Source organism: Idiotropiscis lumnitzeri, chromosome 19 (assembly GCF_059441095.1).
Source record: "Idiotropiscis lumnitzeri isolate Australia: NSW breed Sydney's pygmy pipehorse chromosome 19, RoL_Ilum_1.0, whole genome shotgun sequence".
In the NCBI taxonomy this organism is placed as follows: Eukaryota; Metazoa; Chordata; class Actinopteri; order Syngnathiformes; family Syngnathidae; genus Idiotropiscis; species Idiotropiscis lumnitzeri.
Window position 1 is genome coordinate 4,995,878 of NC_142409.1, and position 27,268 is coordinate 5,023,145.

At 40.3% G+C, this 27,268-nt stretch overlaps 3 protein-coding genes across 4 annotated transcripts; 2 read left to right on the forward strand and 1 right to left on the reverse strand.

Moving 5' to 3' along the window:
* The first annotated feature begins 24 nt into the window (after positions 1–24).
* Positions 25–1,982, forward strand: cmbl (carboxymethylenebutenolidase homolog (Pseudomonas)). The gene is made up of 6 exons (XM_088282409.1): positions 25–188; positions 351–565; positions 728–835; positions 1,113–1,255; positions 1,356–1,447; positions 1,536–1,982. The coding sequence occupies exons 2-6, from the start codon at positions 351–353 to the stop codon at positions 1,713–1,715; spliced, it is 738 nt and encodes a 245-aa protein (XP_088138535.1). The 5' UTR covers positions 25–188; the 3' UTR covers positions 1,716–1,982.
* A 118-nt stretch (positions 1,983–2,100) lies between these two features.
* cct5 (chaperonin containing TCP1, subunit 5 (epsilon)) lies at positions 2,101–5,966 on the reverse strand. Its single transcript, XM_088282408.1, has 11 exons — positions 5,564–5,966; positions 5,132–5,192; positions 4,869–5,033; positions 4,468–4,666; positions 4,182–4,374; positions 3,941–4,090; positions 3,745–3,864; positions 3,010–3,195; positions 2,790–2,927; positions 2,498–2,678; positions 2,101–2,410 (listed from the first exon to the last, which is right to left on the reverse strand). The coding sequence occupies exons 1-11, from the start codon at positions 5,666–5,668 to the stop codon at positions 2,283–2,285; spliced, it is 1,626 nt and encodes a 541-aa protein (XP_088138534.1). The 5' UTR covers positions 5,669–5,966; the 3' UTR covers positions 2,101–2,282.
* A 52-nt stretch (positions 5,967–6,018) lies between these two features.
* Positions 6,019–25,763, forward strand: mtrr (5-methyltetrahydrofolate-homocysteine methyltransferase reductase). Of its 2 annotated transcripts, XM_088282410.1 has the most exons (15): positions 6,019–6,127; positions 6,480–6,624; positions 6,760–6,913; positions 7,003–7,120; positions 7,386–7,761; positions 7,882–7,995; positions 8,084–8,240; positions 8,421–8,509; positions 8,740–8,920; positions 12,685–12,727; positions 14,488–14,668; positions 15,067–15,185; positions 20,845–20,937; positions 23,170–23,364; positions 24,721–25,763. In XM_088282410.1, exons 2-15 carry the CDS (start codon positions 6,481–6,483, stop codon positions 24,863–24,865), a joined length of 2,109 nt encoding a protein of 702 aa, XP_088138536.1. In that variant the 5' UTR covers positions 6,019–6,127; position 6,480; the 3' UTR covers positions 24,866–25,763. The 2 variants fall into 2 exon arrangements, with proteins under 2 accessions (XP_088138536.1, XP_088138537.1); XM_088282411.1 differs by lacking the exons at positions 8,421–8,509; positions 8,740–8,920.
* Positions 25,764–27,268: the final 1,505 nt, after the last annotated feature.

Sequence of the window (27,268 nt, forward strand, 5' to 3'; positions counted from 1 at the left end):
CATTTGTAAATTTAGGCTGAATTTACAAATTAGTATTATTCTTACCGAAGTGTTCATTATTGTCTTGTATTGATGCAAGTATTCTTTTATTTTGAAAGTTTTGACAGCAATAGCTGTCGAATCCGGATCACAAACTCTTCGTTACCAGTTATAAACTTTCAGTTCCTTCGCTTCCTCGTTGGAGAACGGTACGTTTGAAACACTCGTTTGTTCTGATCGTGATACTTGCAAGAACATTTAATGTAGAAGTAACGTGCTTTCTGTTGTTTTTGGTTGCACTGTTAAGGTGTCATTGACATTTTCCCATGTCACCTGCGTGTGTGCGCGCGTGCGTGTTTGTGTACACACAGATGGCAAACGAGGCGAGACCGTGTCCCTGTGATATTGGAGATCGAATGGAGTATGGTGGTCTTGGCCAAGAGGTCCAGATCGAGCACTTTAAAGCATATTTGGTGAAGCCACCGGCAGCATCCGACAAGGCCATCATTGTAATCCAAGACATATTTGGATGGCAGCTTCCAAACACCAGATACATGGCTGATATGCTTGCTGCCAATGGATACTTGTGTGTTCGATGCATGCTTACTAAATAAATATTTAATAATAAATATTATTATTATACCACTGGGGACATCCATTGTAACATTTTAAAATTAAGATATTATAGGTTTCACATGCTGAATGTAAATGTTTTGCTTATCACATTTGCCTATGTTGTGCTCTGCAGAGCTGTCTGCCCAGATTTCTTTCTTGGAAAGGAGCCGTGGAGCCCATCACATGACTGGTCCAAATTTACAGAATGGCTCGCAGATAAAAAGCCGACAAACATCAACAAGTAAAGAATACACTGCTGTATATTTTGAGTTGCGGTTCACAGACTCCCACGTGCGATCATGCAAGGAAAGATTTTAAATTTCGGAGATTTCACGGTGTGTGCAAATAGTACTGCAGCTGTTAAGAGGATTTGAGGTCTTGCTCAAGGGCACCTAGGCAGGAGTCAGAAAGCAGAGTAGCATTTCAACAACCGCTGTTGTTGATTCTGCAATAAAACTGATTCTGAGGTTGAATTCAAGTTTGGCCGGAGACCTTTAACCCTGCACTTTGCCTTTCAGAGAGGTGAACCTACTGCTGACTTTCTTGAAGGAGCAATGTGGCGCCAAACACATTGGAGTGGTAGGCTTCTGTTGGGGAGGAATTGCCACACATTATCTGGCCCTGCACAACCCGGAGGTTAAAGCCGGAGTGTCATTTTACGGTATGTCATGTGCGAAAAAGACAAACACTTGAGTAAAACCATGCTAAAAAACATGACCACCGAGGGTTGCAATGCGAGTAATATAGCTAAAATCATACAGGTATCATACGAGAAGGAGAGGACAGGTATGATCTGAAGAGCCCGACTCTTTTTATATTTGGGGAGAATGACCATTTAATACCGCTGGATCAAGTAAGTATTGATTTTTATAAGGACAATAAGTATCCTATTACCATGTTGCTTTTTTCAATACAACCACCTGATAATTGGTGCTCTTTAGGTGAGTGGTCTTGAAGCAAAATTGAAGGAGAAATGCACCACAGATTACCAGGTAAAGATCTTTCCTGGGCAGAATCACGGGTTTGCCCATCGAAAGAGAGAAGACATCAACCCGACAGATGAGCCGAGAATTCAGGAGGCCAGAGCTGATATGATTAACTGGCTGAACAAGTACATTTAAATAACTGCCAAGTGGAAAGTCAAGTATAAGAGGAGGGAGGAGCATTTGTGCCTTCAAATGGTGAAACCTGTATGAGATTATCATTTATGTCAGCATCACAAATATGTAAAATGGGTGTTCAATTTTAAGGGGATGGGGGGAGCACTAAATGGAACCAACTATAATTTTTTTTTAACCAATCATTAAGGCTTTCGAATTAAACCGTTTACCATTTCAATGTTATACAATGAGGACAACTAACGGTCAATAAAAAAAGTGATCATAATCCCAAAACTGTTGCAGTTTGAATGTGGACAACAGGAAAGAAAATGTTGGTGCGATTATGTTGTGAGAGTGACTGCCTACTCAACATACTGCATGCAAAAAGGTGTCATAAAACAAAACATTTCAACAGGCCAACATTTTAATGACAATTCTGATACGAGAACAGGGAATTGTATCAAATGATAAATAGCAGTAAGCAGTGCGGTTTGGATGCAGCGTTAGAGAAGTGCCTCCAATTTCGAGAAGCGCTCGGACAGGTTGCAACATTCTAGAGCGAGCACAACCGAGCCTTCAGGTGTTCCTTCAGTCTTCGCACTCTCCCGGGCTTCGGATGTCGTCGATCTTGAGGATCATCTTGACGACTTGAGTGGCAAGCAAGATCTGCTGCTTTTTGCCAATGAGAGTCTCGATCACATGCTGCTGCTTCATGTCTGCATTGAAAAAGAAAGACCTTAAGTAACGACTGTATGAAAAGGGGATGTTCTGGGATGAAGGCACAATTCCACGTGGTGACTCACCGTTGGTGTTTTTATGCAGACAGTCAATGCCCAGGCACGGATTTTTGTCTCTGACCTGTCTGGCTCTGACCTCTGTCATGGTCTGGATGGGGTTGAGGCCGCTGTTCTCAGCCAATGCCATTGGGATTACCTCTAAGGCATCTGCAAATGACCTCATTGCATACTGCTCCAATGATGGGCACTTGGAAGTCAGGAAAGACAGAAAATTAGGACTGAGCAACCAAAACAAAAGTTACTGCTAAGGGGGCAAATGCTGCATTATTTCCTTTGGGAAACTTGATCGTCAATTTACCTTGTCAGCAGCCTGGTTGACGGCCAGAGCGCAAGCAATCTCTGAAGCTCCTCCTCCGTAGACAACACGGTTATCTCTGACCAGGTTACGAATTACACAAAGAGCATCATGGAGCGCACGTTTTGCCTCATCGATAATCTAATAAAACAGATGGAGGAGAAGATGAGCCCAATGTCACATTCAACTAGGAAGTTGTCACCCTTAATTGTAAGCGATTTACCATTTTGTTGCCACCACGGATGAAAATGGTCACAGCCCTGGTGTTTTTGCAGTCCTGGATCACAAGCATGTGATCCTTTGTGGTGCCGAAGGAGATCTCCTTCACGAGGCCAGCAGTGCCAAGCTTTTCGGGAGTCAGCTCAGAGAACCTTGGCACAATGCGCCCCCCAGTGGCGATGGCAATCAACTACACCAGGAAAATTAAGAAATAGAATAAGCCCACTCACAACACATTTGTAACAACGCACTGTTTACTTCATTGCCTTTAGAGGGCTTGTTCTAATCAATGTATCTGCAGATTTAAAGACAATATCATAGCCACGCTGATCGATTTTAAGACCATTGCATCAGCCTTAGCCCCTTTTTGTGGCTGTGGATAAATTTCAGCTCTACTGCTAAAGCCTTTGATGTGCCAGTTGGCTACACATTTCGTGTGAAAGCATCTTATGAGAATAGAATAGAAATAGAATAGAAGGAGTGGGCTCAATATTATCAGAATACATAAGAAGAAATACTGCAAGAATCTGAACGAATTTAATGTTGATGATTCTGTTCACAAATTAATGTCAAGTCATTCTTGTCAGTATCCCTTTTTAGAACTTAAGTGATAATACTTTTAATCGTAATAATAATCATAATAATAATAATTTCTGATCATCGACCACATGGTGACCACTGTGAATATGAAGAAAAAATATTTTAGCAACAACTTCTAAAAAGGCACTGCGTCTCTAACCTCAATCTCAGGCCCTCCAACCCAGCGGACAGCGGGTAACTTGCTCTGCAGCAGAAGATGGTTGGCTTCGTCATCAAAACCCCACTGGCAGATGGCCAAGTTGGCTCCATTGCTTTTGACCTAAAACAACAACGAGCTTTTTATATTTGATCTTAAATCATGAGAATATCAACAACTGTCTTTTAGGACAACTAACCTGTTGGATCATCTCCTCAAATTTCTCCTTTTCATATTTCTGGAGCGCTTTATAGTCCTCAACAGAGGTAACATCCAACTTATGCTTGGTTTTGGGCTTAGGGGGCTCAAATGGGCAGGTAAGGATTGCAATTTTAACATCTTTCAGAACCTGAATAGAGAAAAAGTAAAGTTGGAATTAGCATTGTTGTTGTGCAACTGTCACACTGTCAGTTAAATTATATCTACTGCATCATTTGTACCTTCGGCATTTGAGGGTGACTGAACTCTTTGTCGACAATGACGCCCTTGATGAGCTGCGTGTCCTCCAACTTGCCTCCTACCTTACCCTCCATCTTGATAAGCTCAAAGTCAACATCTTTTCTCTCCATGTCAGCCACGGTGAGAATGGCATTCACTGCAATCTCTGCCATCTGCCTGTGGCATCGGTTGATGCTAAAACACACAAAAAAAACAAACTGTTTAGCAGACTGGCATCCCAGAAAGGATTAATTCATAAAGCATAAATATGACACATTGGAGACTCACATTTTAGATCCAAGTGTTGTCATGGCAGTCTGAATGAGGGGTTCTGTGTTGTTGGGATCACATGGGAAGGTTTCTGCGATATTGTCGAGCTGTTCAATTGCGATACGTGCGGCCTGATCATAACCGTCAGAGACCCTAATGGGGTGGATTCCGCGGTCCAGGAGCTGCTCGGCTTGCTCGAGCAGAGCCCCAGCCAGTACTGGGAAGGCGAGAAATTAATGTGTAACAGACGACAAAATTATGATGACATTATTGCGATATCTACTTTGTACATTTCTTCATGAATCTTATAAAACTAAAGAAACCAGTAATAAGTCAGTGCATTGCATTTAGTTAACCAAATAAGGTCAACCTAGTGTTCTTTTGCAGCAAAAGAAGAACAGATTTTTTTTTTCACGTACCAACAACTCCAGTGGTTCCATCACCAATCTCATCATCTTGGGACTTAGACAGCTCCACCATAAGTTTTGCAATCTGATGGTCCACATCCATCATGCTTAGTATAGTGGCTCCATCATTGGTGACAGTCACTTCCCCATCTTTGTCAACCATCATTTTGTCCAGTCCTAGTCAAGAAAATCATTTATTATATTTCATAAGGTGATTCTAATCAACTTTGTTCCAAGATCAATGTTTCATGACGTTCCACATTTATTACACCCACCATTAGGTCCCAACGATGTCCTAAGCGTTGACGCAACTGCCTTGGCTGCCATAATATGAGACTGCAAACACAACAATGAGCAGGTTATGGTTTATTTACAATTAGTATGATTGAGTTTATTAGCATTTTTTATGTGATTCGGGAAATGATTAGCATCTGTAAAGACAAGGGCCACAGCCCTATCCAGGAACACCCACCACTCGGACGCTGAGCACGCACATGGGCCTCATGTTAGCATGGTGGCTAAACAACGGATCTGCTAGCTTTTTACAAATGTCATCACGAATCCGCGTTGTGTGCCGTTTTAAGGCTTAACATTCAAAACATTTCTGCAATAGCTGCAGAATGTCAGGTTGATCTCGTGAACATGATACTGCAAGCAAATCGGTGCTAGGCTAGTAAACGTGCCAGACCAAGCCCGCCCCATTGTACCTTCAATGCGTCAATGCCCGTTAGCCTTGTCTTCTTATCCTGGTCTTTAATGATGATGAATGGCCTTCCATATTCATCGAAGGCAAGTGTGCCCAACGTCGACATATTGACGGAAGAATTGGTGTCCCAATTTGACTTGTCCTATGTGAAATAATGAATTTGAACGATGAAACGCTGGAGTGTTGGAGGTTTCAAGCCGCACGGATCTGTCGGCGACTTCTGGAAGACTCCACGAGCGGGAAGGGCGGGACCAAGTGGAAAATTTCCACTTTTGCAAATGCTCGTAAATTCACACCATTAGACGACAAAAAATGTGTCAATGCTGAAAATAGTGATGACATTCAGAAGTATCAATAGTATTTAAAAGGGTATACACAAATAGTAAAAAGAAAAAAAAACGCGTGTTTTTGTGGTGGGCTCTTCCGATCACGTTCCATCTCGCGGTGTACATTCATCTCGCGTGAACTGCGCTACAAGAAGAAAATTCTCGCGTGAATTAAACCAATACAAAGTAAAGGATGCGAGAGGGACGGGCTTGATAATTCTCCTTGCCTATTTGGAAAGGTATACAGTATTTAAACAAAATGGTACTTTATGTGATATTGTTACCATATTGGGTCAATTCAAGTTTAGCGATCGCCACTTAATGCATATGTTTCCCATTTGGAACCGACTTCGAAATTCCACGTGTGAAACTGTCAAATGACGCAACATCCGGCTAGTATTAGTGTTTATGTTTTCTGAACTTAGTTAGATTTTTGCGGAGTGCCGACTTTGCTTGTCTAGTGTCATCTCTTAAAGTTATCTTAAAGGAAAACACTGTGTAAAGTTCTCTGTTCCCTAGCTACGTTGCCGTGCTACATCATTTCATTAGGATGCCTTGCGCAATGTAAAAACATTTGTTTTTTTACTCCAGAATGCCCATTGAAACCAAGCCTCGGATTGTGGTTCTCTATGGGTCCCAAAAAGGTCAAGCCCAGTCCATAGCAGAGGGGATAGCTGAAGAGGCAGAGGAGCATGGGCTACTAGCTGAGCTCAGCTGCTTGAACCAGAAAAATAAGGTAGCAATTGCATGTAGAATTTGTTTTCTTGGATCATGCAGCTGACGTACCATACTGCGTCAAATGCGGTGATCTACATTGTGTTTGCTTCTGCCTGATGGAAGCACTCGTCTCTGGCTCATTAACGTGTTTTAGTACAATCTGGAGAAAGAGAGGTCCCCGGTGGTCTTTATTGTGTCTACCACTGGAGATGGGGAGCCACCAGATAATGCCCTGCCATTTGTGAAGCACATAAAAAAGAAGACACTCTCCTCTGATCGATACAAACACCTTCACTATTCACTTTTAGGTAAATGACACTCTGCTGTGTCTTGTAAATCATCAAATTGTTGCATACTCCTTATTGATTTTTTTATTTGCTCTGTATATCTCCGCCAGCGTTAGGAGACACCAATTATGAAAACTTTTGCAACTGTGGCAAGACAATTGACCGCCGTCTACAGGAACTCGGAGCCCAAAAATTCTATGCAACAGGATATGCAGATGATGGAACAGGGTAAGTTATCCAGAGGAATGAGAAAAACATCTAAAATTGGGTTTTGGGTGCATTGCAAGGCCTTTTTAAAATTTAAGTCAGACATTTTTGACAGTCTTAGTATGTACATTTTATGGAGTCTCTGTATGGGAACTAAAAATCTATCCATCTCGCAAACAAGATGCATCTGACGTTATCTATAACACCCCCACCCCCTGTAGTCATCTGATACATTCCCACTGCACCACTTAATTATGCGTCTGTAATGTACTTTTGTTTTTCCAAGGTTGGAAGTAGTTGTGGACCCTTGGCTTGAAGGACTCTGGACAGCTGTCAAAGCAGCGTTATCAAATATGGATTCTGACCGGAGTCTTAAAGAGGACTCAGAGAAGACAATTCCAGATTCATCTATACCTCATGTCCAATTAAACCTGCTAAGCCTCACTGACCTTCAGTCTCCTAATTTGCAACCCCAATGCACATCTACGGGTTCATCTTCTGCCAAAACACCAGCAGAGACACAAAACGCAGATCCTGGAACGTCCAATGCACCTTCACTGTCACACTCAGTGCCTCCGCTGTCTGACTTGACTCTAAATGTTCCGAGTCTACCTCCACCTTTTCTAGACGTGTCTCTTAAAGAAGTAGACACTGTGCAAGAGGTGAGGATTCTTTTTCTGTCTCCTACTTCCCTTCCTGTTAAAATCAAATTGAAACTTTTCATATGATACCTGTCTAGTTTGTGCATTTTTTTTTAAATGAGCACTTATTTTTTTTTTCAGATTTCTGGGCCATTAAACATTGAAACTCTCTATGAGGTTCCTCTATCCCGTGCAGTTTGTTTAACAACTGGCGAATCAGTCAAGACTGCCGTTCTTCTAGAACTTGACATCACTGTAAGAATTTTAAAATCGTTGTATCCCTCAATGACTTCTGTATTCAGTTCAAATAATGTTTATTTCTAAATGTTTTCTTCCTCTCAAGGCATACCCAATGTTGACCTATCAACCTGGGGATTCGTTTAATGTTTTCTGCCCAAATAGCGACTGTGAGGTCAAGCAATTGCTTCAAAGATTGGGTCTTGAGGATCAGAAGAATCACCATGTCCATGTTTCTTTACTTCCAAACACGAAGAAAAAAGGTCAGCACACACGTGTCAATTATTTGTAGCATGCATTGTGTAGCAATGTGTTGGAACGGACACTTGCAGGCTCACTTTTATGTTACTGGTAATTAATCATGCAGCAAATAATATCTTGTTACTGTGGCATTAATTTCCTGCTAGCTGTGATGTTGTGTTTTTTTTCCGACTGGGTCGCAGGTGCGCAGGTACCCTCCTATATCCCTCAGAACATTTCTTTACTATACCTGTTCACACGGTGTCTGGAAATCAGAAGTGTTCCGAAGAAGGTATGTAGAAACATTAACAATTCTCAAGATCGGGTAGATAAATACTGTATATTTAAATGGAAGGGCAGACGAAACATTTTAATTTTGAAAACTATTTTTTCACAGAGGTGGTATATTGTTATTGTCGGTCAATGACTTTGTGTTACAGTACATTATTTAAAAGCTATTTCATGGATGGCAACATGGTGTTGCCAGTTTCTTCTTGTGACTTTCAGTACTTCCTTTGTCAGGCCTTATTGCGAGCACTGGCTGAGCATACAGCAGACAGCGTTCAGAGGAGACGGTTGCAGGAGCTTTGTAGCAAACAAGGCACTGCGGACTACAACCAGTTTGTGAGAGAGTCCAGCCTCAGTGTTTTGGAGCTTCTCGCTGCCTTCCCATCCTGTCTTCCTCCCCTCAGCGTCCTCATAGGTCGGCTCACTTTCTTTTATTTTATTTATTTAGTAAAAAGGGAGTTCTTAGAGTTGACAAGGCTTTAGTCTGTGAGTAATTATTTTTTTCTTGATACATATTAATTATGTTGTCGTTAAATAACCCTCTAAATACTTGCTGAATGTCAAGTATTTGCTCTGAAAAATTGTAGCTATTACCTTTCAACTGATTTTCAAGAACCACCCCTTTATTATAAGGGTAATTGTACAGAACAGAACGCAAACCTTCGTCAATGCTGTATAGTCTTGACGAGATCGGCATCCAATTATGTACCTCAGTAAATACCACCTCCTGTATTTGTACATTATTATTTCATTACAAATTGTCACCCCCCCAGTGCAAAAGTAAGGGACATGTTGCTAAATGTCTCACATCTCAAAGTGTTATTTACAGTGGGAGGAAAGAATCCTGAATATGCAGATGAATGTAAAAAACATAATTGCAAACATTTGAAGTCATTTAAAGTAAACGACAATCATCATTGAGCAACCTCTTTGGAGGAAGAAAATTGGATATTTAATTAAAAAAAAGATGCTGCTGAGATTTTACAGAGAATAATTACAGATGGTATTTTCGTTTATTTCATCTCTTGTCACTCATGAGCCATTTTTTAGAAAATTGCATATCCAGCAGAGGGCGCCGTTACTCCAATAAAACAATCTCAAGGCTGTTTTTTGAATTATTTTTTTTTTTTATAGAAAATCACCCAGACTGCATACAATTGAGGTCTCATCAGTCGGGCAACATTCATTTCCTTGTGTCATATCGCTGTTTTTCCTTTGCAAAGCAAGTTCGATATTTGTGTCGCTTTTCCTCGATATCAATGAATTTGATGTCTTAAAGTTGTCACTGTTGAGTAAATATTCCTCATTCATCAGTCATGCTGGCGGGTTCAGTAGGCGGACATTTGAAAATTAGTTGGTGACAGCTTTACATACAAGTTGTCCTCTTTAAAAAAAAAAAATGCAGGATGTCACAGCAATTTTTGTCCTCCATGCCAATCAGCCATCATTATGTTGAAAGTTTGGAGCAGCAGGCTTCTCATAGCAACAGATGTTATGTTGGTGGATTGAGCAGAGGGCCCGAGATTTGCACAAGTGCAGAGGTGATCACGGAGCAGAGGTTAATGGTGAAGCCTGACTCAGAGCGGCAAGGACGCAGCGTTATGCACCCCTCCGCACTCATTAGACTGCAAGATCAGGGTTTATACTTATTCTTTGACAGTAACTATAAATAATGAGGAGAGCATCCGAGAGCACATACGACTACAGATACACATTCTCCTTTCTCTTATTATATGATTCTACCAATATGTGAAAAGGTCATAGTAGACTGCTGCCTGTAAGCATCTTTTTCATTATACTGCAGGGCACGAAGGTAGTTGAACCAGGTTGGATACAAATTATTTCCTGACCATCTGTAACCTTCCAGGCTTGAACTTGTTCGTCAGTCTACAAAAGCATGAACATTGAGAATGAAATTTCTTTCTTTTCACTGCCACTCGATGCTTGCTTGAAATCATTTGAAAGTCTGCTCAGTGAAAGTCTGTGAACTTGCAAGGTTTCTCTTCCAAAATGAACTAAAAGGTATGCGTAGTATTAAAAGTAAAATAAATCGAAATGGTGTGGGAGCTATTCATGCAGAAATATTTGACCTTATTTCTTTATCTCCTTTTTTTAATTTTCACGTCAGTTGAATGGACTTTGCACTGTTTTTTTCCAATATACATTTTAAACGTTCCTCCCAAGTAAGAATGAGATGCATGTTTCATAATCTGCTTTAGTGAGCTGTGAGACAATCAGTTCCAAAATTTCTACTTGATTACTACAGCTTTTTCATTTAGTTTTTTTTTTATTACGAACTAGTGAACATTTTATTTTTCTAAGGGTGAGACTTCTTTAAATATCCATTTAATGGAGTCCCCGTGGGTTTTTATCTTTCAATAAAATCGTATTGATCCTAACAAAGAGGTAGGAGACTGTAATCTCAGCGCTGGCTGTGAAATTAAATTGCCACTTAATTAAGACAGTCAAAGCATCACCACCACACTTGACCTTCAAAATCATAGCAACATGCACTTTACAGGAGGTTAGAGAGAAATTAAACAAAATGCAGTGAGCATAAAGCTAATTTGTTTTTTTTTGTATTCCTTTTTTTTTTAACAAACTTGTATTTAAAGACTAATTATAATTAAATTATAGTGTAAATGCGATGACACTTAAACATGTTTCCTATTTCGCTAAAAATGGATCTTATATTGGAAATCATTTCCCATTGTTATGTATTGCTAAGTAGTTTGCAAGTTTTCTAAGGGGAAGTCAACACCAAAATTTTCTTTCCAGAAATATTTTCTGTGCAGGCCCACGAGTCGAAAAATGACACTTGTTAATATTGCGTTTGTGGAATATGACTTAAATAGTAAAATCCACCTGATTTTAGTCATCTCAGTGGGCGGTCACTTCTGTCGACTTAATATTGCATCACAGTTGCTCAGGGTTCAGCTAAGGACCACTCATTGCTCATTTTCACAAAACTGGTGAGTCGTGATTAATCGTTACCTGAGCCTGAGCACCTGCAATCTCATTTTCACTCTGCAAAAGGGACAAAATGGTCGCCCCTTGAGATGGCTCAAATGGGTGGCTTTTGCCGCTTAAATCACATTACACAAATGCAATTTTAATCAGAATCTCATGTTTATACTAGCGACGGTCCATAGAACATGTTATGGCAAATCTATTTTTCGGGGTTGACTTCCCCTTTAAAAAATAGGCGTTAATATGGTGAACATTGAATTGAGATTTTACAACAACTCAAATGATAAATTGCTTATTGTTTTTTTCCCCATAATATATTAGTAAGAAATAATTAATAAAGAATATTGGACAAAATAAAGAAATAAATATAATAAAGAAAACATATTTGAAGGAGTCGTCACTTATGAAACTTCTGGGCATGTCTGTGGTGATCCTGACTGAGTGCTTATCTAAAATCCTAAAATCTAAATGATTGTAAGGCCTCGGTGGATATTTTGAGAAGCACGGCAAAGTTTTTGCTGTCTGAATCTGAAAGATCGTCTTCCATACTTAGTTTTGTGCTTGCATTCAATTGAAATGACTCTGATGTCAACCTGCTGCGCTTCCTCCCCAACACCATGACCTGTTGGCAGGTGTCAGGCTAAGAGTGTGAGCAGATTTTCTCCAGCTGTTGGTCTTTCCGAGCGATTTAGCCAAATGATGTGTTTTTGCGGGACCTCAGCTGCTTTGCTCTTACTCTTTCGAGCTCATCAATTATTCACATCCAACTTTCAAGTGATCCAACTCGCTTCTTCTTAACCCACATCACGTGGAGCGAGCATCTCCTGTCGTTACAGGCGGAAACCCTGCTCCTTCGATGTTTTCTCAATTCCGGCGACCCACCTTTTGCTTATGCAGTGAGTGCTGCTTATTACCAAAAAGAGGGCACCTTCACGGCTGACTTTGCAATTGGGTTCGCGTAAGCAATCTGCTTCCCACTGGCTTCACATCTGGCCACTTGGGATTCAAACTGCCTGACTTTGTGATTTTAATACAGCAGCATGTCCTAAAAACAGACTGACACTTGAGTGAGGGTTACCGAAAATAGAATATGGTTTAGATCAAAATGACTCCCCATCTATTGGTTTAAAACATATTTGCAAGAGAACAGGATGATTGGCAGCTGTGCATGTTTTTTAAAATTTTTTTTATTTATTTTTTTTTTTTTAGAGCATCTCCCCAAGCTGCAGCCCAGGCCTTATTCAGCTGCCAGGTGAGGAGACTGAAAAACGCATGCTCTTCACAGCTCCGACATCATTTGTTAGCATTAACGTTGCCTCACAATGATAAATGTCTGTCTTATTCCAACCTTTAATATTCCTCCTCTCATTTCCTCTTTGCACAATGACGACTAAAAATAGTTTCCAAACTGCAATTGGTAATTGGAAGGAAGAGAATGCTGAATGTGTTTTGACAGTGATTATTAGCCCTGTTTGAATATATAAATTGCACTGAAACTTTGACAAATGTCTTAATTAAGCAAAACGCAGTTTTGTTCTAGTAATGCTTGACTGAATGAATGGCTTGCCAAGTGAAAAGTTGATCCATCTCCTTTGCGCAACAATGAACTCATCAATCTTTATATGCTGACGTGAACATTTATTGTTGTCGTTTGGTTGGAAGAGACTGCATTACAGTATTTTATTTCTGGAGGGAATGACATGAGTTAAAACAGACATCCTTAATTAAAAACGCTTCTAGGCGGACAATTCATTCAATATGTGATGCTTGATGGGTTTTATTTAGTTGATATTCAAATCGACTAATACAACCAATAGGAGAGCAAATGCTCTGCCTTATTTATATATTACATTATATATATATATATATATATATATATATATATATATATACACACACACACACACACGAAATAAATATTGTGACGGTCATGTTAAATTCATAATTATTGATGGTGCATGTACCAGCTAAAGTAGTACGATGAGGGTATATTTGGATAGATTATGAATATTTAAAGCCACATTGACATTAAGAAAAGGATTGAGGTGTTTTCTTTAATCTTCATGCATAAAAAGACTTTGCAACTTTCGACCTGAAAGAAAAGAAAATACTTTGGGTCACCTGGCTACTCTGTAGCCCGCGTTAAGTGCACTTAAGTGCGTAGTTGTGATTCCCTAATGAACTCTGATGGGAGAAGTTCGAGTAAAAACAAATGGACTATTGCGAGTCTTTCATTCAAATCAGCTTTCCATCTTTTGGCCTCACTTAGCCGGTCATCGATTTGCACTTTCTGTTAAGCTAGCACCCATTAGGTTCTGCTTTAAGGCTCACAAGGAACATGAGCGTCTAAGACAAGGTCAGAAATTCTCCGCTGCTCTCCTACTCGCTTTGCTGCTTCCTTGATTGTGAGCAGAGCGCATGCGAGACAGCGAGAGACTGCTCGGAGAGAGACGGCGACTGTAGTTTATCAGATAGTGCAGACTCGAGACATTAGAGGCTTGCATTATTGATGCTCGGGTCAATAGAGGTCTCCAGCTGCAAACAGGAAGTAGGAAGGAGAAGATTGGTCAGGTGGGAAGGTACTCAGAGGGATGCACATTTTTTTTTTTAAATCATTTTCGGTTCTAATTTTTCTCTGTGATCATAGCGGTTGTATTTATTAAGGAAAAGGTGAAATATAATATCCAATGGCTCCTGAATACTTCAGAATTTCTCTTGTTGGAAAAAAGTTAGGACGGCCTAAGCAGACCTATGTATGATGTTGCACCCTCATTTTCACTGCCCCATTTTTTTTTAAAAGCCTTTTCATCTCTGGCACTTTGATCAGCTGCTGTCCAAATGGGTTTTTTCAAAATGTCTTTTCTTGTCTGAATGGTTTCCATCTTGCTTTTTCTGTCTGTTCCTCTTCTCTTTTTCCTCTGGATGTCCCGCTCACCATTGTCTGCGTGTATTCCACACACGCGCACATGCTCTCACTATCACGTTTTTGTCCGTCGTCTCTTGAACTCGCAGCTCCTGCCTTCGGCACCCGGGCAAGCTGAATTTTGTCCTCAGCGTTGTCGAGCTCCCAGCGTGCTCAGGTCCTCCTGTAGGGAGGCGGGGCTTGTGTACTGGTTGGCTGTTTGACCTCGTCACCCCTTTCCTGGTTCTCCCAGGGAAGACTGAATCGCAGTGTAGCCTGGCCTTGCCCCGGGTGAGTTCACACGATAGAAGGAGAGCTGAAATAATCATATGAATGTTTCTAGACTTGAATAATGCAATGTAGGATTTTTGCCTTGGCGGAGGTCTGCGCTCTTTGAAAGCAATCCTCCATTTGATTTTTCTTCTGTGCGACTCCACTGATTGCCCGGGTTCGGGCCTGTTATGTGGGGTCGATTAAAATCAAATAGAATTTGAATTAAAGCAACTAAATCCTCTTCATCACACCCTGTGGATTTCAGTTGGAGCTCATAAGTTTTCTCATTAGCCTGTCTTAGAATGTTAAGTAGATCAATTAATAGATTGGGAGGCCCACAGTGGCTCCTCAGCAGTGTTCTAATTACTTCCATTATTTAGAATGCACATTAATGTTCTGTGACCCCCACTCCTCAGATCCATGTGAGTTTGAGACCCAACTGCTCCTTTCGACAACCACCGGACACATCGCGGCCTTTCATAATGGTCGGACCCGGTACGGGTGTGGCACCCTTCATTGGCTTCCTCCAGCAAAGGTGAACAAATGTATATTCATGCATTCTTGTCTACTTTCTACTAGTTTTGTGCAGATTGTTGCGCTGACCTTTCCAGGTCCTGGTAATGGATATTCACAAATGTCCATACAATGTTTTGGGGCGTTTCATCACTGCACATTTCCAGCTAATCTGCCTTGACGGTTGAATGAGGCCCCGCCTCAAGCTCCAAAAAGGTTGACGTCATTCCGTCGCATGAGGCATAATAATTCCACACGTTGAGTGCTGCGCTCCTCGCAGCGCTTGTTTTAGCCATTGCATTAGGAATAAATGAGGTCCCTTACATTCAGACATATTGCGCATAATTTGGTGTGTAATAAGTAGCCAGGAGAAACAGCAGCCCACGGATGCGTATCGATTTAAACCCCAAAAATTGGGATAGCCATGAAGTAAATGCTGATGTGCAGTTTTTTTTGCAGATTGTCTAATTTAAACTTTAATTATAGTTGTCAGAATAATTTGGATGTGACACTCTAAAATTTGGGGAGGTTCTGAAATGATGGTTGCAAGATGACCTGTCATAAAGAGTTAACGTGACCGTCTGCATCTTCTCTTACCCGGGCGGATAGATGTGCGTTGAACCGAGCTCATGTCTCCCCGGACTTGTCAGGAAGCAGCGCAAACCTTTTTAGTGTGACTGACATGTTTAAGTCACGGGTGACTTTGCGCAGATGAGGTGGTGCCCCAGTCAGCTCCAATTGTCTCTAATGCACCTGGAAGGCCGACCTGCGTTGAAGGGTGGGGTGACTGTTGTAAAATCCTTGCAGCAGATCAATGTCAGAAATCTGACATGTCACTTTGAGGGAGGGACATTTACAGAAAGTTCCTTGATCAGTGATTGTAAAACTAACTGTCTATTATATAAAAAAAAAAATAATAAAAATTCACAATGTCAAATAATAGTTGAGAAAGTGTTTCCGCTGTTTTTTTTCTGTTCTAAAAATAATACGAGCTACAAAGAATTATGTTCCTGCTTAAAGAAGGAAATGTCTTAAAACTCAAGCCAGCTTTTTGAATACCATCTTGTTTAGAAATATGATTCCGACAACATGACTTCACAGTCAGTAAAAAAAAAAAAAAAAAAATCCCAGTAACTGACACAGGTGCATGTTCCTTTTGCGACGTGACTTTGCCGGTATTTCGCCCACGTTGCACAGGCACGGTGAGATGGAAAATGATTTAGAGGATGTCAAATCCAGTCGTGACTCAGCCTCAACTGCATGAGATCAGGGTTGAGGTGAGCAAACCTCTGACACAGCTTAAATTAATTTGACATTCGTATGACCAGTTGGGAGCCGTCAGTCGTTTTTTTTTTTGCACCCCGCTGTTGACCCTGAAAAAAAAAAAGTCGATAAACTCAAAATCAGGCTGGAAATGGACTTACTTTGCACAGCTTAAGTCCCGCAGCTGGCTGTGAACTTGAAATACAAATGTATTAGCATTCTTACTTTGTCAGCCACTCCCCACTAGTCAATGTTGAAGTAATGCACTATTGGAATTGCATTATTTTCAGCAAACTGAAATGAAATGAATTCCGTTAGGTCTCTTAAGTGTCAAGCCTTGGCGATAAAACCTCAGATTGATTTAATTGTGCATAATCTTAACAATCAAACTCTATTATGATATCATTTGGCAGCCACCTCGTATTCATGAGCTAAATGGAGCAGAGGGGCAAAACACAAAAGTCAATATTGCAAAATAATTTGAAATATCAAAATTACCATTTTAACATTTTATTAATGCAAATCATCACTCGCTTATTTTTTAAATACAGACACTGGAACCCCAGAGCAAATGCCTCCTCACGGCGTTTTTCTTCCGGGTCATATGTTCTATTTGTTTCCCTTCACCGCTGGAGCTTAAACTTCCTCGTTCAGAATTCTGCATCCCTCCTGTCTGATCTCACCTTCCCACCTTCTCCTTTGCATCGCATCCTGCCGTCTGCACGGAGCGCAGGTGGATTGTGTAAACCTGTCTTGGTGTGAGGCAGCCTTGTTCCAAAAAAAAACGACCCCGCCGATTGACGTCTGCTCCGAGATAGCAATCAGCAGTTTGTCAACAGGGGCGCCGCATCTGCCTCTGGGTCTGAAAAGCATCCTGTTTGCTGTACAAACATGCTGAGACCCTTCCATCTCGACTCTTAATGCTAATCGAAGCTCGTTTGTAAAAATACATCTTTGGATTCAGATCGCGACTGGAAGAAGCCTCTCGAAAAGGTCGCAGACTCACTGGGTGGTGCAATTTTTTTTTGTTCGTTTTTTTTTTTAAACAAGCTCTCCATCTTAGATCTCTGCACAAGATTCTACACAGAATCACGTGATGTCTGCTTGTTTTATTTTCTGCTCACAGCTGTGACGGCAGTGAAATAAATATAACACTGAGCTGTCACCTGTCATATTCTTTACGACGTTAAAGAGAAAATTGATGCCTGAGGCTTGAAAACCTGACGAGGATGACAACCAGCCAAAGCTTTAGGAAACCTGGACAATCCTGTACAGGAGAGAAATGATTGAATCTGTGCTTTTAGAGTGATAATACTCAGTTTTGACTCAGATCTTTTATTTCTTATTTTCCGCAGTTGTTTTTCTGTCTTTGTTAGTTAGCCGAACTAGGCAAAACTGCTTCAACCGATTTCCAGCAAGAATCGAATACTTTTATTGCACATTTGTATAAATTAATCAATTCAGTATTTTTCTTGCTTTGATAGTCGTGCATTGAATCGCTTTAGGTTCTAGCCAGTTTGTAATTTTGCGTTTGAATTGAGAAGAGTAATCAATTGTTCTAATTGATTGTTAAAAAAAAGTGTCAATTTTGAAATTGATTGTGCAGCACAGGCTCATTCCAGTCAAATCTCCCATCACATCACAGAATAAAAAAATGAAATGATTCTTTATTTTAGTGTACATCTTAAAATGTTCTGCAGACATTTTCAAGGTCCATATAGAGACTGAGACATTAACACTGTCAGTGAATGCAGGTGGAACCGGCTCGGAACGGCTCAGACGAGTGAACCACTACTTCAACAGTGACCTAATGCAATGTACCATCCAAGATAATTGGGATGTTTACAAAGTCCTAACCCTCGGCTCTCCCTCACTAAATGGCACGCTTCTGGTACTGACCAAATGGAGTGCTCCAGTTGCTGCTCTCCTGATGGGATCGTGTTGCACGCTGTTAAGAGTGTGCAGATGCAATGATGTAATTTGTATTCAGGGAAAGATGCCCGCTGTGGCCTGTTCAGAATGGAACCCAGGTTTTTTTTCATATTGGTATCGATCCCTTCAGGGCAGGCGCTGAGTGGAGACGAGCACGCTAAAATGAGTTTACTTGAGGCTGTTTGCAGATCAGAACAATCTTGCCCAGGATGCAATGAGGAGGGAATTGGAACTACAGCCAGACGGTTTTGTGACCAGATCCTGCATTTTCCTCACAAAAATGAAAGATTTGTCACAATTTTTTGAATCCTTCTGCTGAAATGTGTTTCTTGCTCCATTTTAAACTGAAGAAATGACAAAATCGCTGCGTTGTTTATTTTTATATTAGCACTTAGGCCTACTATGCTACTGTTTATTAATATTGGTCATGAGAGCAGTACTTGAAGAGTGAAGAATTATTTTTTTAGTGTAAAAAAAATAGTACCACAGCATTAGTTTTTAGTCGTTAGTATTCAACTACAATGAAGTTTAATCAAAGCAATATTTTTGGTGGAAGTTCTACTCTCAGGTTGCTCACCACATGAGGGAGAGATTCTGCTCCCGACTTTTTATTTCCGACTCTGGCATGCTTGATAGACAGCTCCTTTGCTTTTCTTGCCTGTCTCCTCTTTGTGTGTTTCATCATGCTGTCGGGGGAGGAATACGCTCACCTGAATCCTTCACTAAACGTAAAAGTAATCTCGTTTGTTCACTCTTCCTAAATGCATATTTTTTTATGTCCTTGTGAGCAGTACGGTGCGGGAACTGAAAAACAAAACATTTGACCGTTGCACACAATGCACTAGAATGTTATCATTTCTTGAGGTGGTAACGTGTTTGACGTGCACTCAGAAGCATGATAAGTCATAATGTGATCGTGGCGCGGAGGATTCAGTCTTGGTAAATTGTAAAGGACGCCCAAGGATACCGAGCACGTCCCAAAAGAGATGGTATAAAGAGCTCACTTTAATTGTTTTGCTGTTCATATCTTATTTTGATCTTCATACTTGAAAGAGATCATGAGGAGATAGAAATAACACACTTGCCTCTACATTCATTTTCTTGTGTGAATTAATGACACTTTTGCGGTTATTCAAACTAAACATACCAGCTAACTTTCTACGACGCCCTGAACAAATTGCTGATGTTTATGTTGAAGATGACTTCCAATGGGGAGCGAGAAATAAACTGTGTGTCTTTTTACCCTGAAAGTGCTGTGAGTGAACACTAGTGCTCAGGACGAGCGTTGATGCTCACGTAAACAACCACAAAGGTTCTAATAACGACCCATGGGAAATGCAGGGCATTAGTTTCGTAAACTAAAACAAAATTAATAAAGTATTTTGGATTTGGGAAAGAAAAAGTGTTAACGAGTTAAAATGCTCCCTAATCGATTTTATAGTGTTCCGTTGTGATTCTACTATCTGCGAATCAAGAGGCAAGTTGCTTTAGTGATGGAAGATGGGGTCACTTAAAAGAAAATAAATGAGTGTAATAGCAACGCACACAAATAATTAAGCTGGGTTTATGATATTCATAAAGCATTGTAATCAAAAATTAATAATATGTGATGTAAACTAGTAGTTTCCTTTTGCCGTTGGGATGGAGGAGGGACATCATTGCTCGCTCATGATACAATATTCATTACGAGTGGCAAATAGCATGTAATAGCCGTCCAATTAGTTTGGGATTTTTATGACTACTTTGGGTTGCTTATATATAAAACATCGGCCAATAAACATACAGTGACGACGAGTACAAAAATCACTCTAATTACCGTGGCTGTGGCTTAAAAAACAAAACAAAAATCTTCAAGAAACGATTCGCTGTCGGACTCCCAGCAGCAAAAATAGGGCATCCTCAAAAAGTCTTGATGTATTCCACTTCAGGCCGCCATTGGTGGCCGCTCTCGCAGGTCGCCTCCTTCCTTGCAGATGGCAGGAACAGATAAAGCTTTTGAGATTCTGCTGATGGCATCATGAAAAGTTCGAGGGGGTCAACATTTTTTTTTTTTTTAATCCAGGAGATAGTTGGCACCTTTCAGGTGTGGAACAAGCGAGGGTGGGGGTACACCATCAGAGTCGCTTTGTGTCGCTCTCTTTCCCTCCATCTACTAAAAATTCTTTTCCCGACTCTGCAGCCTCAAGAAGAATCCATGAAAAGTTGCACTTTTGTGCAATCTATCACTGTTGCACACACACACCGTATGATATTTATTGTTCTCTCCCTGTTTAGCATTGATGGAATGCATCCAGCTCGAGTCATACACATAACGTCCTTGCAGCCGTCATTTCTGTGCACGAGGCAATTGCTGTCACTGCGGATGTTGCTTAACCGTGCCACCACTCTTCTTTAACCTCTGCTGCGACAATGGATTTTCTCTCGTCCATCTGCTTCTTTCTTTGTGAACGAAGATTGACTGATAAGCGTTCCTGTTTGACTTTCAGAGAAAAAGAGAGGCAGCGGAATCCTGATGCAGCGTTCGGTGAGACCTGGTTGTTTTTTGGATGCCGCTACCGACACCAAGACTACCTGTTCAGGTAAGCTTGGTGTGAGTCCGTTAATTGTTTCGTGCTTTTCCTTTTGCTTGGTTTGATTCTCTTGTCTGTAGAGCGACTCCTCCGAGTATCAACGTTTGCTCAGCGCTCATCAAGTTGTTTTGCAGGATTAATAGTGTGCATGGATTAGCTGCCTTCATCTCAAGAATAGATCACAGTCGGTGTGATTTGATCCCCTTTGTTTTTCCTGTCTGTTTGGTCGATATCACCAAACGGTAAAGTCGTGTTTGCCCACTGCGTGCACCTCTCTGAAGAACGCCATCGTTGTTGACCAAAGCTATCAGTCTGTGTTGTGTGATACACTCAGGACTTGGACTCAATTTTAAAAAAGGGTACTAGAATTAACATTTTTAACCAATGCATAACTTGCTACTCTTGTTGTTGACTTAATGGAACATCTGATTTGATGTGTGGCATTTGCCGGCAGGTTTTTTTCTTTCCTACCAAACTGTTTACTTCGCATAAACCATTTTGGGCTTTATTTATTAGGATTTTCATCTTAACGATGCCTAGTGACACCTCTTTGGCTCTCATACAGAAATTTGACTGCAACCCATTCCAAATGCTCGCTTGAAATGAACTCAAAACCTTTTATCTGCTCCTTGTAATTGACATAATGAGGGAATGACACACATCTGGCAGTGGAACAGCTTAGCAGTCAATTGTTTTGTCGATTGTTTACATTTCGTACCATAAAAAGTAGGAGGCACATGTTCCAATTGGTGGAATTTCTACACCTTTCACCTGATTTGAATTTAACTCCCCTCAAATTAAAGATGATAGTCTGAAATTAAAACAAATTGTTTCATTTGAAATGCATTGCGAGCCAAAAAGATAAGAATTGTCACCGTCCCAATATTTATGAACCCGTTTATTTTATCATAATAAATTCAGGGTTGCATGCATATTATTTTTAAATCTTCCTCACCGTGGGAGGCAAATGAATCTCGGATCACACACAATGTCGTTTAAAAAATGCATTTGCCGGCTGTCAGGGACTATTAAACCAATTGCAAGCCTGAAAAAGAGTCACATTCTGATGCTAAATAGCCCAAAATAAGATTTTCATTTAAATATACAAATGCTTCTTGGTCCTTCTCGATTACGTGTCCACATCCTAAGAAGCTGAGTGGTATTTCCTAATACAAATTTTTTTTATGATGGTGAAAGTTTGTGCCTGGAGCAAATAAGTTCACCTCACCCAAAAAAGATTTTCCTGATCATTAGGCAACCACTGACATTTTGATTTAGGACACAGCTTTTAATTTCAATTGAAAAACACAGTTTAAATGTGAACATAAGGCCCAAGTACATGGAGAAACGTAGTTCAACCTGCTGGGCTCACCTCTGTCATGATGCATAAATGTGAGGTTGTCTGTCGGAATTAATCGCGGTAGCACCATGGCAACCACCGTGGCAATCACTAGCCTGCCAAGTCTAATCTAACACCTGCTTGACATTTGTCAGCTTTTCCAGACAGAGTGCTCACATTTAACTCATTCGCTGCCATTGACGGATATATAAGTCAAAAAGTACATTCCTTTTAAAGTTAAGCAGAATTCAAAATGTTTGAGTGGTAAAAGAATTGTAATTTCCTTTTTGTATTGTGTGTTTTAAATAAGTCATTGATTTACTTGTGGTGCATACCTTTGACTCAATGACCAGCTTCCTCCTCAGGGTCTGTAGATAGCGAGGCAGACGCAAGAAGTTGGCAAGCTCACCTCAGCCGGTAGGGAGCGAGGCTACACCCAACAGCAGGATTGATTAGAAAAAATGTTTTCAGAACAATGCCTCGACCTTTCTAGTTTTCTTGTTAAGCAAAATAAATGAGCTGTCTGGCACAGCTTTTCTTGGACCTTTTGCTCATCAGTGTTGTTTTCTTATTGAGCCTGACAGTTGTTTTTGTTCTTTGCAAATGTTTGGTAAGGATATCTGCGCTGAATATCTTAAGGGGATGTTGGATGTGTTGGTGTGTGGTGTTACAAGGTCACACGCTCTGCATATCCAGATTTCGTCTCTCCTCACGAGGATGGGAAAAACTCCTCAGATTTTGCCCGGGAGGCTCTTGGAAAAGGAATACAAGTTCTGACATTACAAGCATCGAACACATTCTCCATATTCACCAATAACAGTTCTTGCAGACAAAGATGTGTTTGGACGGAAAGCAATCAAAGCCATTCATGGTCCAAAATTCCACATTTTTTTTCCCACCAGAGAGGAGCTGGAGGGCTTTGTGTCCAGTGGTACCTTGGACCATCTCAAAGTATGTTTCTCCAGAGATGACCAGAGGGATGAGGAAGCCATTGACTCAGGAAGCCCTCCCAGATACGTTCAACACAACCTGCTGCTCCACAGCCACAAAATCCTCAACATCTTGCTCAAAAACAACGGTTACTTATATGTTTGTGGGTAAGAATAACTATGACTTTTTTTTTTTTTTTTTTAAATCATGCTGTTCTGTATGACACTATAGTGAAGTAGAGTTCAAATTCAGAGGAAACTTCAGCCCAGGCCCTTCTTGATAACTTCATTGAGAAGTCTGCACTAATAATGTATTAAATCTCTTAAAGTCAATCTAACCTCACCCATCTTAAATCGGGACAATGATCAAATGATCAACCCATAATTTCAACAACATATCGACAATTGAACTCCTGCATGATTTTTTTTTTCACCCAAAAATGAAGGACACAGTAATAGGCATATCAGGCAAAAACTGTTTCAAAAAACAAAACTAAATAAAATTATATATATATATATTAGGGCATCATAATATATCGTAAAAATAGCAGCCTTGCTTATTTTGCTGCATGAAAAAGAATACATCTTTCATTAGATAAAAATAATTTTCTTAGGTGCATGTTAAATATGTATATATTTTTCCAAAATTGTGCAAATTTATTTAATTTTTTTTCCCCGTGGAGTTGACAAAGGCTACATTTCGGAAATATTTCAACATACTAAGAGAAAGAGATTTATAACAGTTTGGAATAATTTAGGAAGAAATAAATAATTACAGGAGTGTAAGAGTTTTGATAGGAGTGGAAATATTTTATCCATTGCACACTGATTAAGATGAATAAAAGAGGGGCGTGCGCATGCATGATAAATATATAAATGTTTGATAAATCTCCTGCAAGGAATGCAAATGTTGTAGCTGGAAACCACCAAATATATTTTATGCACCTTTTCCTTGACTACAATAACAAAGCGGCTTAAATATTATTTTCTGCATACCTACACCTTTATACACTTCCCTTACATTTGTTTCTGTCAGTGCAGTTTCAGGAAGACAATGAATGATGCATAACAATGAGCCACGGCAACAGTTTTATAGCTTAGAGTTCCATGATTTATCGAGAGGTTCTCACTTTTATCACTGCGGGGCTACCTGCTTTACATAAATGATTTTGAAACATCCGGACAAAATTAATTAAAATAAATCCCACCTCTACGTCAAGATGCTGCAATTGTAAGATAGAGGCCGAGTCCGAATTCTAAATTGATGGAGCGTGTCATTCACCGGGGAATGGTAGGGGTTAAAAGTAGGGAATTGTGCAGTCAATGTTCATCGTGCAGTGTGGTGGCAAAATAAATAAAGTAAATTTATAATGCAATAATAACAATAAATTGTTACGGGTCTGTGCAGGGCATGCAGACATTTTATTTACAGCATAAATTTGACATGGTTTGAACTGTTGGACGTTCCTGCTGTGTCGCTCTGTGATCATTCCTTTCTTTTGCAATCTTTTCCACCCTCACCAGAGATGCAAAGAACATGGCGAAAGACGTAAACGACACCCTGATGGAGATGATCAAGCGTGAGCTCCTGGTTGACCAACTGGAGGCCATGAAGCAACTGGCTGGCCTGAGGGAGGAGAAACGTTACTTGCAGGACATCTGGGGATAACAGAGGACTTTTTAATGATTATTATTATTATTTTTTTAACTGATGCAAAATTCCACCATGTCCTTCAGATCTAAACGTTTATGAGGCACGATGGAATGTTCACGGCATTGTTTTGAAGAAGGTGTCCGCCTTGCTGACCGGAGAACAGGCCACGTTGATATCATCTCATGTGTTTGCTCGTTGAGCAAAAGTCACCTTGGCGAGGCTGGTTAATGCTGCTCATTGGTTCTTGCCGTGTGAAAATGATTTTAGGGTTGACAAGCACTCCATGTTTGTGCTGCCAGGAAAAGCATTTAAGTCGGCTTTGATGGAGGGATTTCAATACGACTGAAACTAGGATATGGTTCCTCCCTAGATAAACAACAAAGTCATTTACACACACGCACGCATACAAATATGAAAGGATTGCGCATGGTTAAGACATTGATTTTTTTTTTTTTTTTAGTAATGTGGTATTTTTTTTAGACTGCAAAGCCCACTGCCAACTTAATGCACCAAGTTTACAAAGAAGTGCTGGAGGCCACTCATCAATAACCTTTTTGTATTGTGCATAATATCTAATTATTATGGCATTAACTTTTTTTCCTTTTTTAAATATTTTTTAAAGCATAAGATCTGAGGAAAAAAAGAGGTTTCATCATTACAGGCACAATTCTAGGCTTTTTTTTTTTCTTTGTGTGAAGTTCAGAGTGAGCATATAGGGCATAAATATCCATCATAAAGCTCAGCCCGGAGCTCGGAGAGTAATCTATCCGACTTGACTTTGTTTGTTTGGGCCTGCCTGCATGCACAATGTTATTTTAGATTCCTCCAAATGTTGCCCCAGCCGGGCTACGACCTCAAACACACACACTGCCTGCCATATTGTGAGGTCGGGAAATAAAATCATTTGAAGACATTTTAAACTTCCGCCATCTCTTCTTTTTTTCCCCTTTTATTGCTCAAATTTGAAGGTCATGGGTCTTCAGGTGCAAATGACCTGATTTTATGAACTTGTGCAGCCATAGTGAAAATATGATAAACGTTGTTGTTGTTGTTGTTGTTTGAAATGTAAAACTCGCGAACTCCAAAGTTGAAGGTGCCTTTGGTTAGAGAATGAAAGCGTCTGCTAATTGAAGTCTTTTTGTGGTGGTGCTTCTTAGTGTGCCACAGAGCCCCAGAGAGAGTCTTCCTCAGAATTAAATCTTCTAACAGCGGTCGTTTTATTTCTCGTTTTGAAGGGAGGGGGAAAAACATGTTTACAATCTTCCACTGCCTGCACCGTTGATGACACACCATTTAATTCGTTCTCAAGCCGGGTAAACAAAACCGTCACCGTCCTAGAAAACCACCCCTGACTGTGACTAATTGCTTTCATACCATATTGTCAAAACAGGGCACACAGAAAAAAAAACTGCATAGCTGTGATCATTGTCACTCCTTTACCTTTAGTCCTCAACTTAATCATCATCAGAATGTGAAAACAACAAGTGTTCTCTCAAAACTGAGAGCGGTGCACGCTCACATCATCCCAGGCCCTGAGACCGGCAAGGACTGAGGCAAGTTTAAAGTTATGGCTTCTTAATTAAAAAGGTCCACGGTGTCGTTATTGTCCCGCAGCAAAATGCCGGCAACGGTTTGGAATCAATCAGAGCTCGTTGGAGGTCAGTGCGACCCGAGAGCAGCAACACCCCAGTGATAGATGCCCCTTGTTAAAAATGGCTAAATGAAGCAGAAAGATGTGCGAGATCGTTAATGACTCTTGTTATGAAAGTGTTGAACGAGACTAGTGGAGAGGTGCACTTGAGCAGCGCAAGACCAAGACCCGCTTGACACTTTGTGGTCTCTGGGTGCACAAAGTACGACGTGTCGTGATGAGGTTGGGAGTCTAATCAGCCTGGCTTCATTTGGAATGCGGTGTAATTTTAGATGTTAAAACAGGAAGGCAATATTTATCCATTTTATTTGTCTCAATCTATTTATGCATGCACAATCAATTTAAAAAAAAAAAATACACGATAGCATTGTTAATTTTTTTTTAATATACTTAACTGAGGGTTGAAATGGGAATTTTTTTTTTAGTGCTGCTTTGAAAATGAATGAAGGAAATTAATCTTAACCAAGCAATATTGACCACCGTCACCAAGGAGGTCGGTCCATATTTAACTGCTTTGTCAATTTAATTCATTCACATCATAAACATCTACCTTAGTCATTAAATATGCAGCGGTAGGATATTCCAACTCCCAGTTATTTTTTTCTTCTAATCAAAATCTCATTACATATTCTTATATAATAAATGTTGTAATCGGCGTCCGTTCAAGGCAGTTGAACCGTACGTTCACCTTCAGGAGAATTGTCCTCAAAAGTGAGAAATGTGACCATAAGGAAATGAGAAAATACTTTTTTTTTTTTTAATAGGAT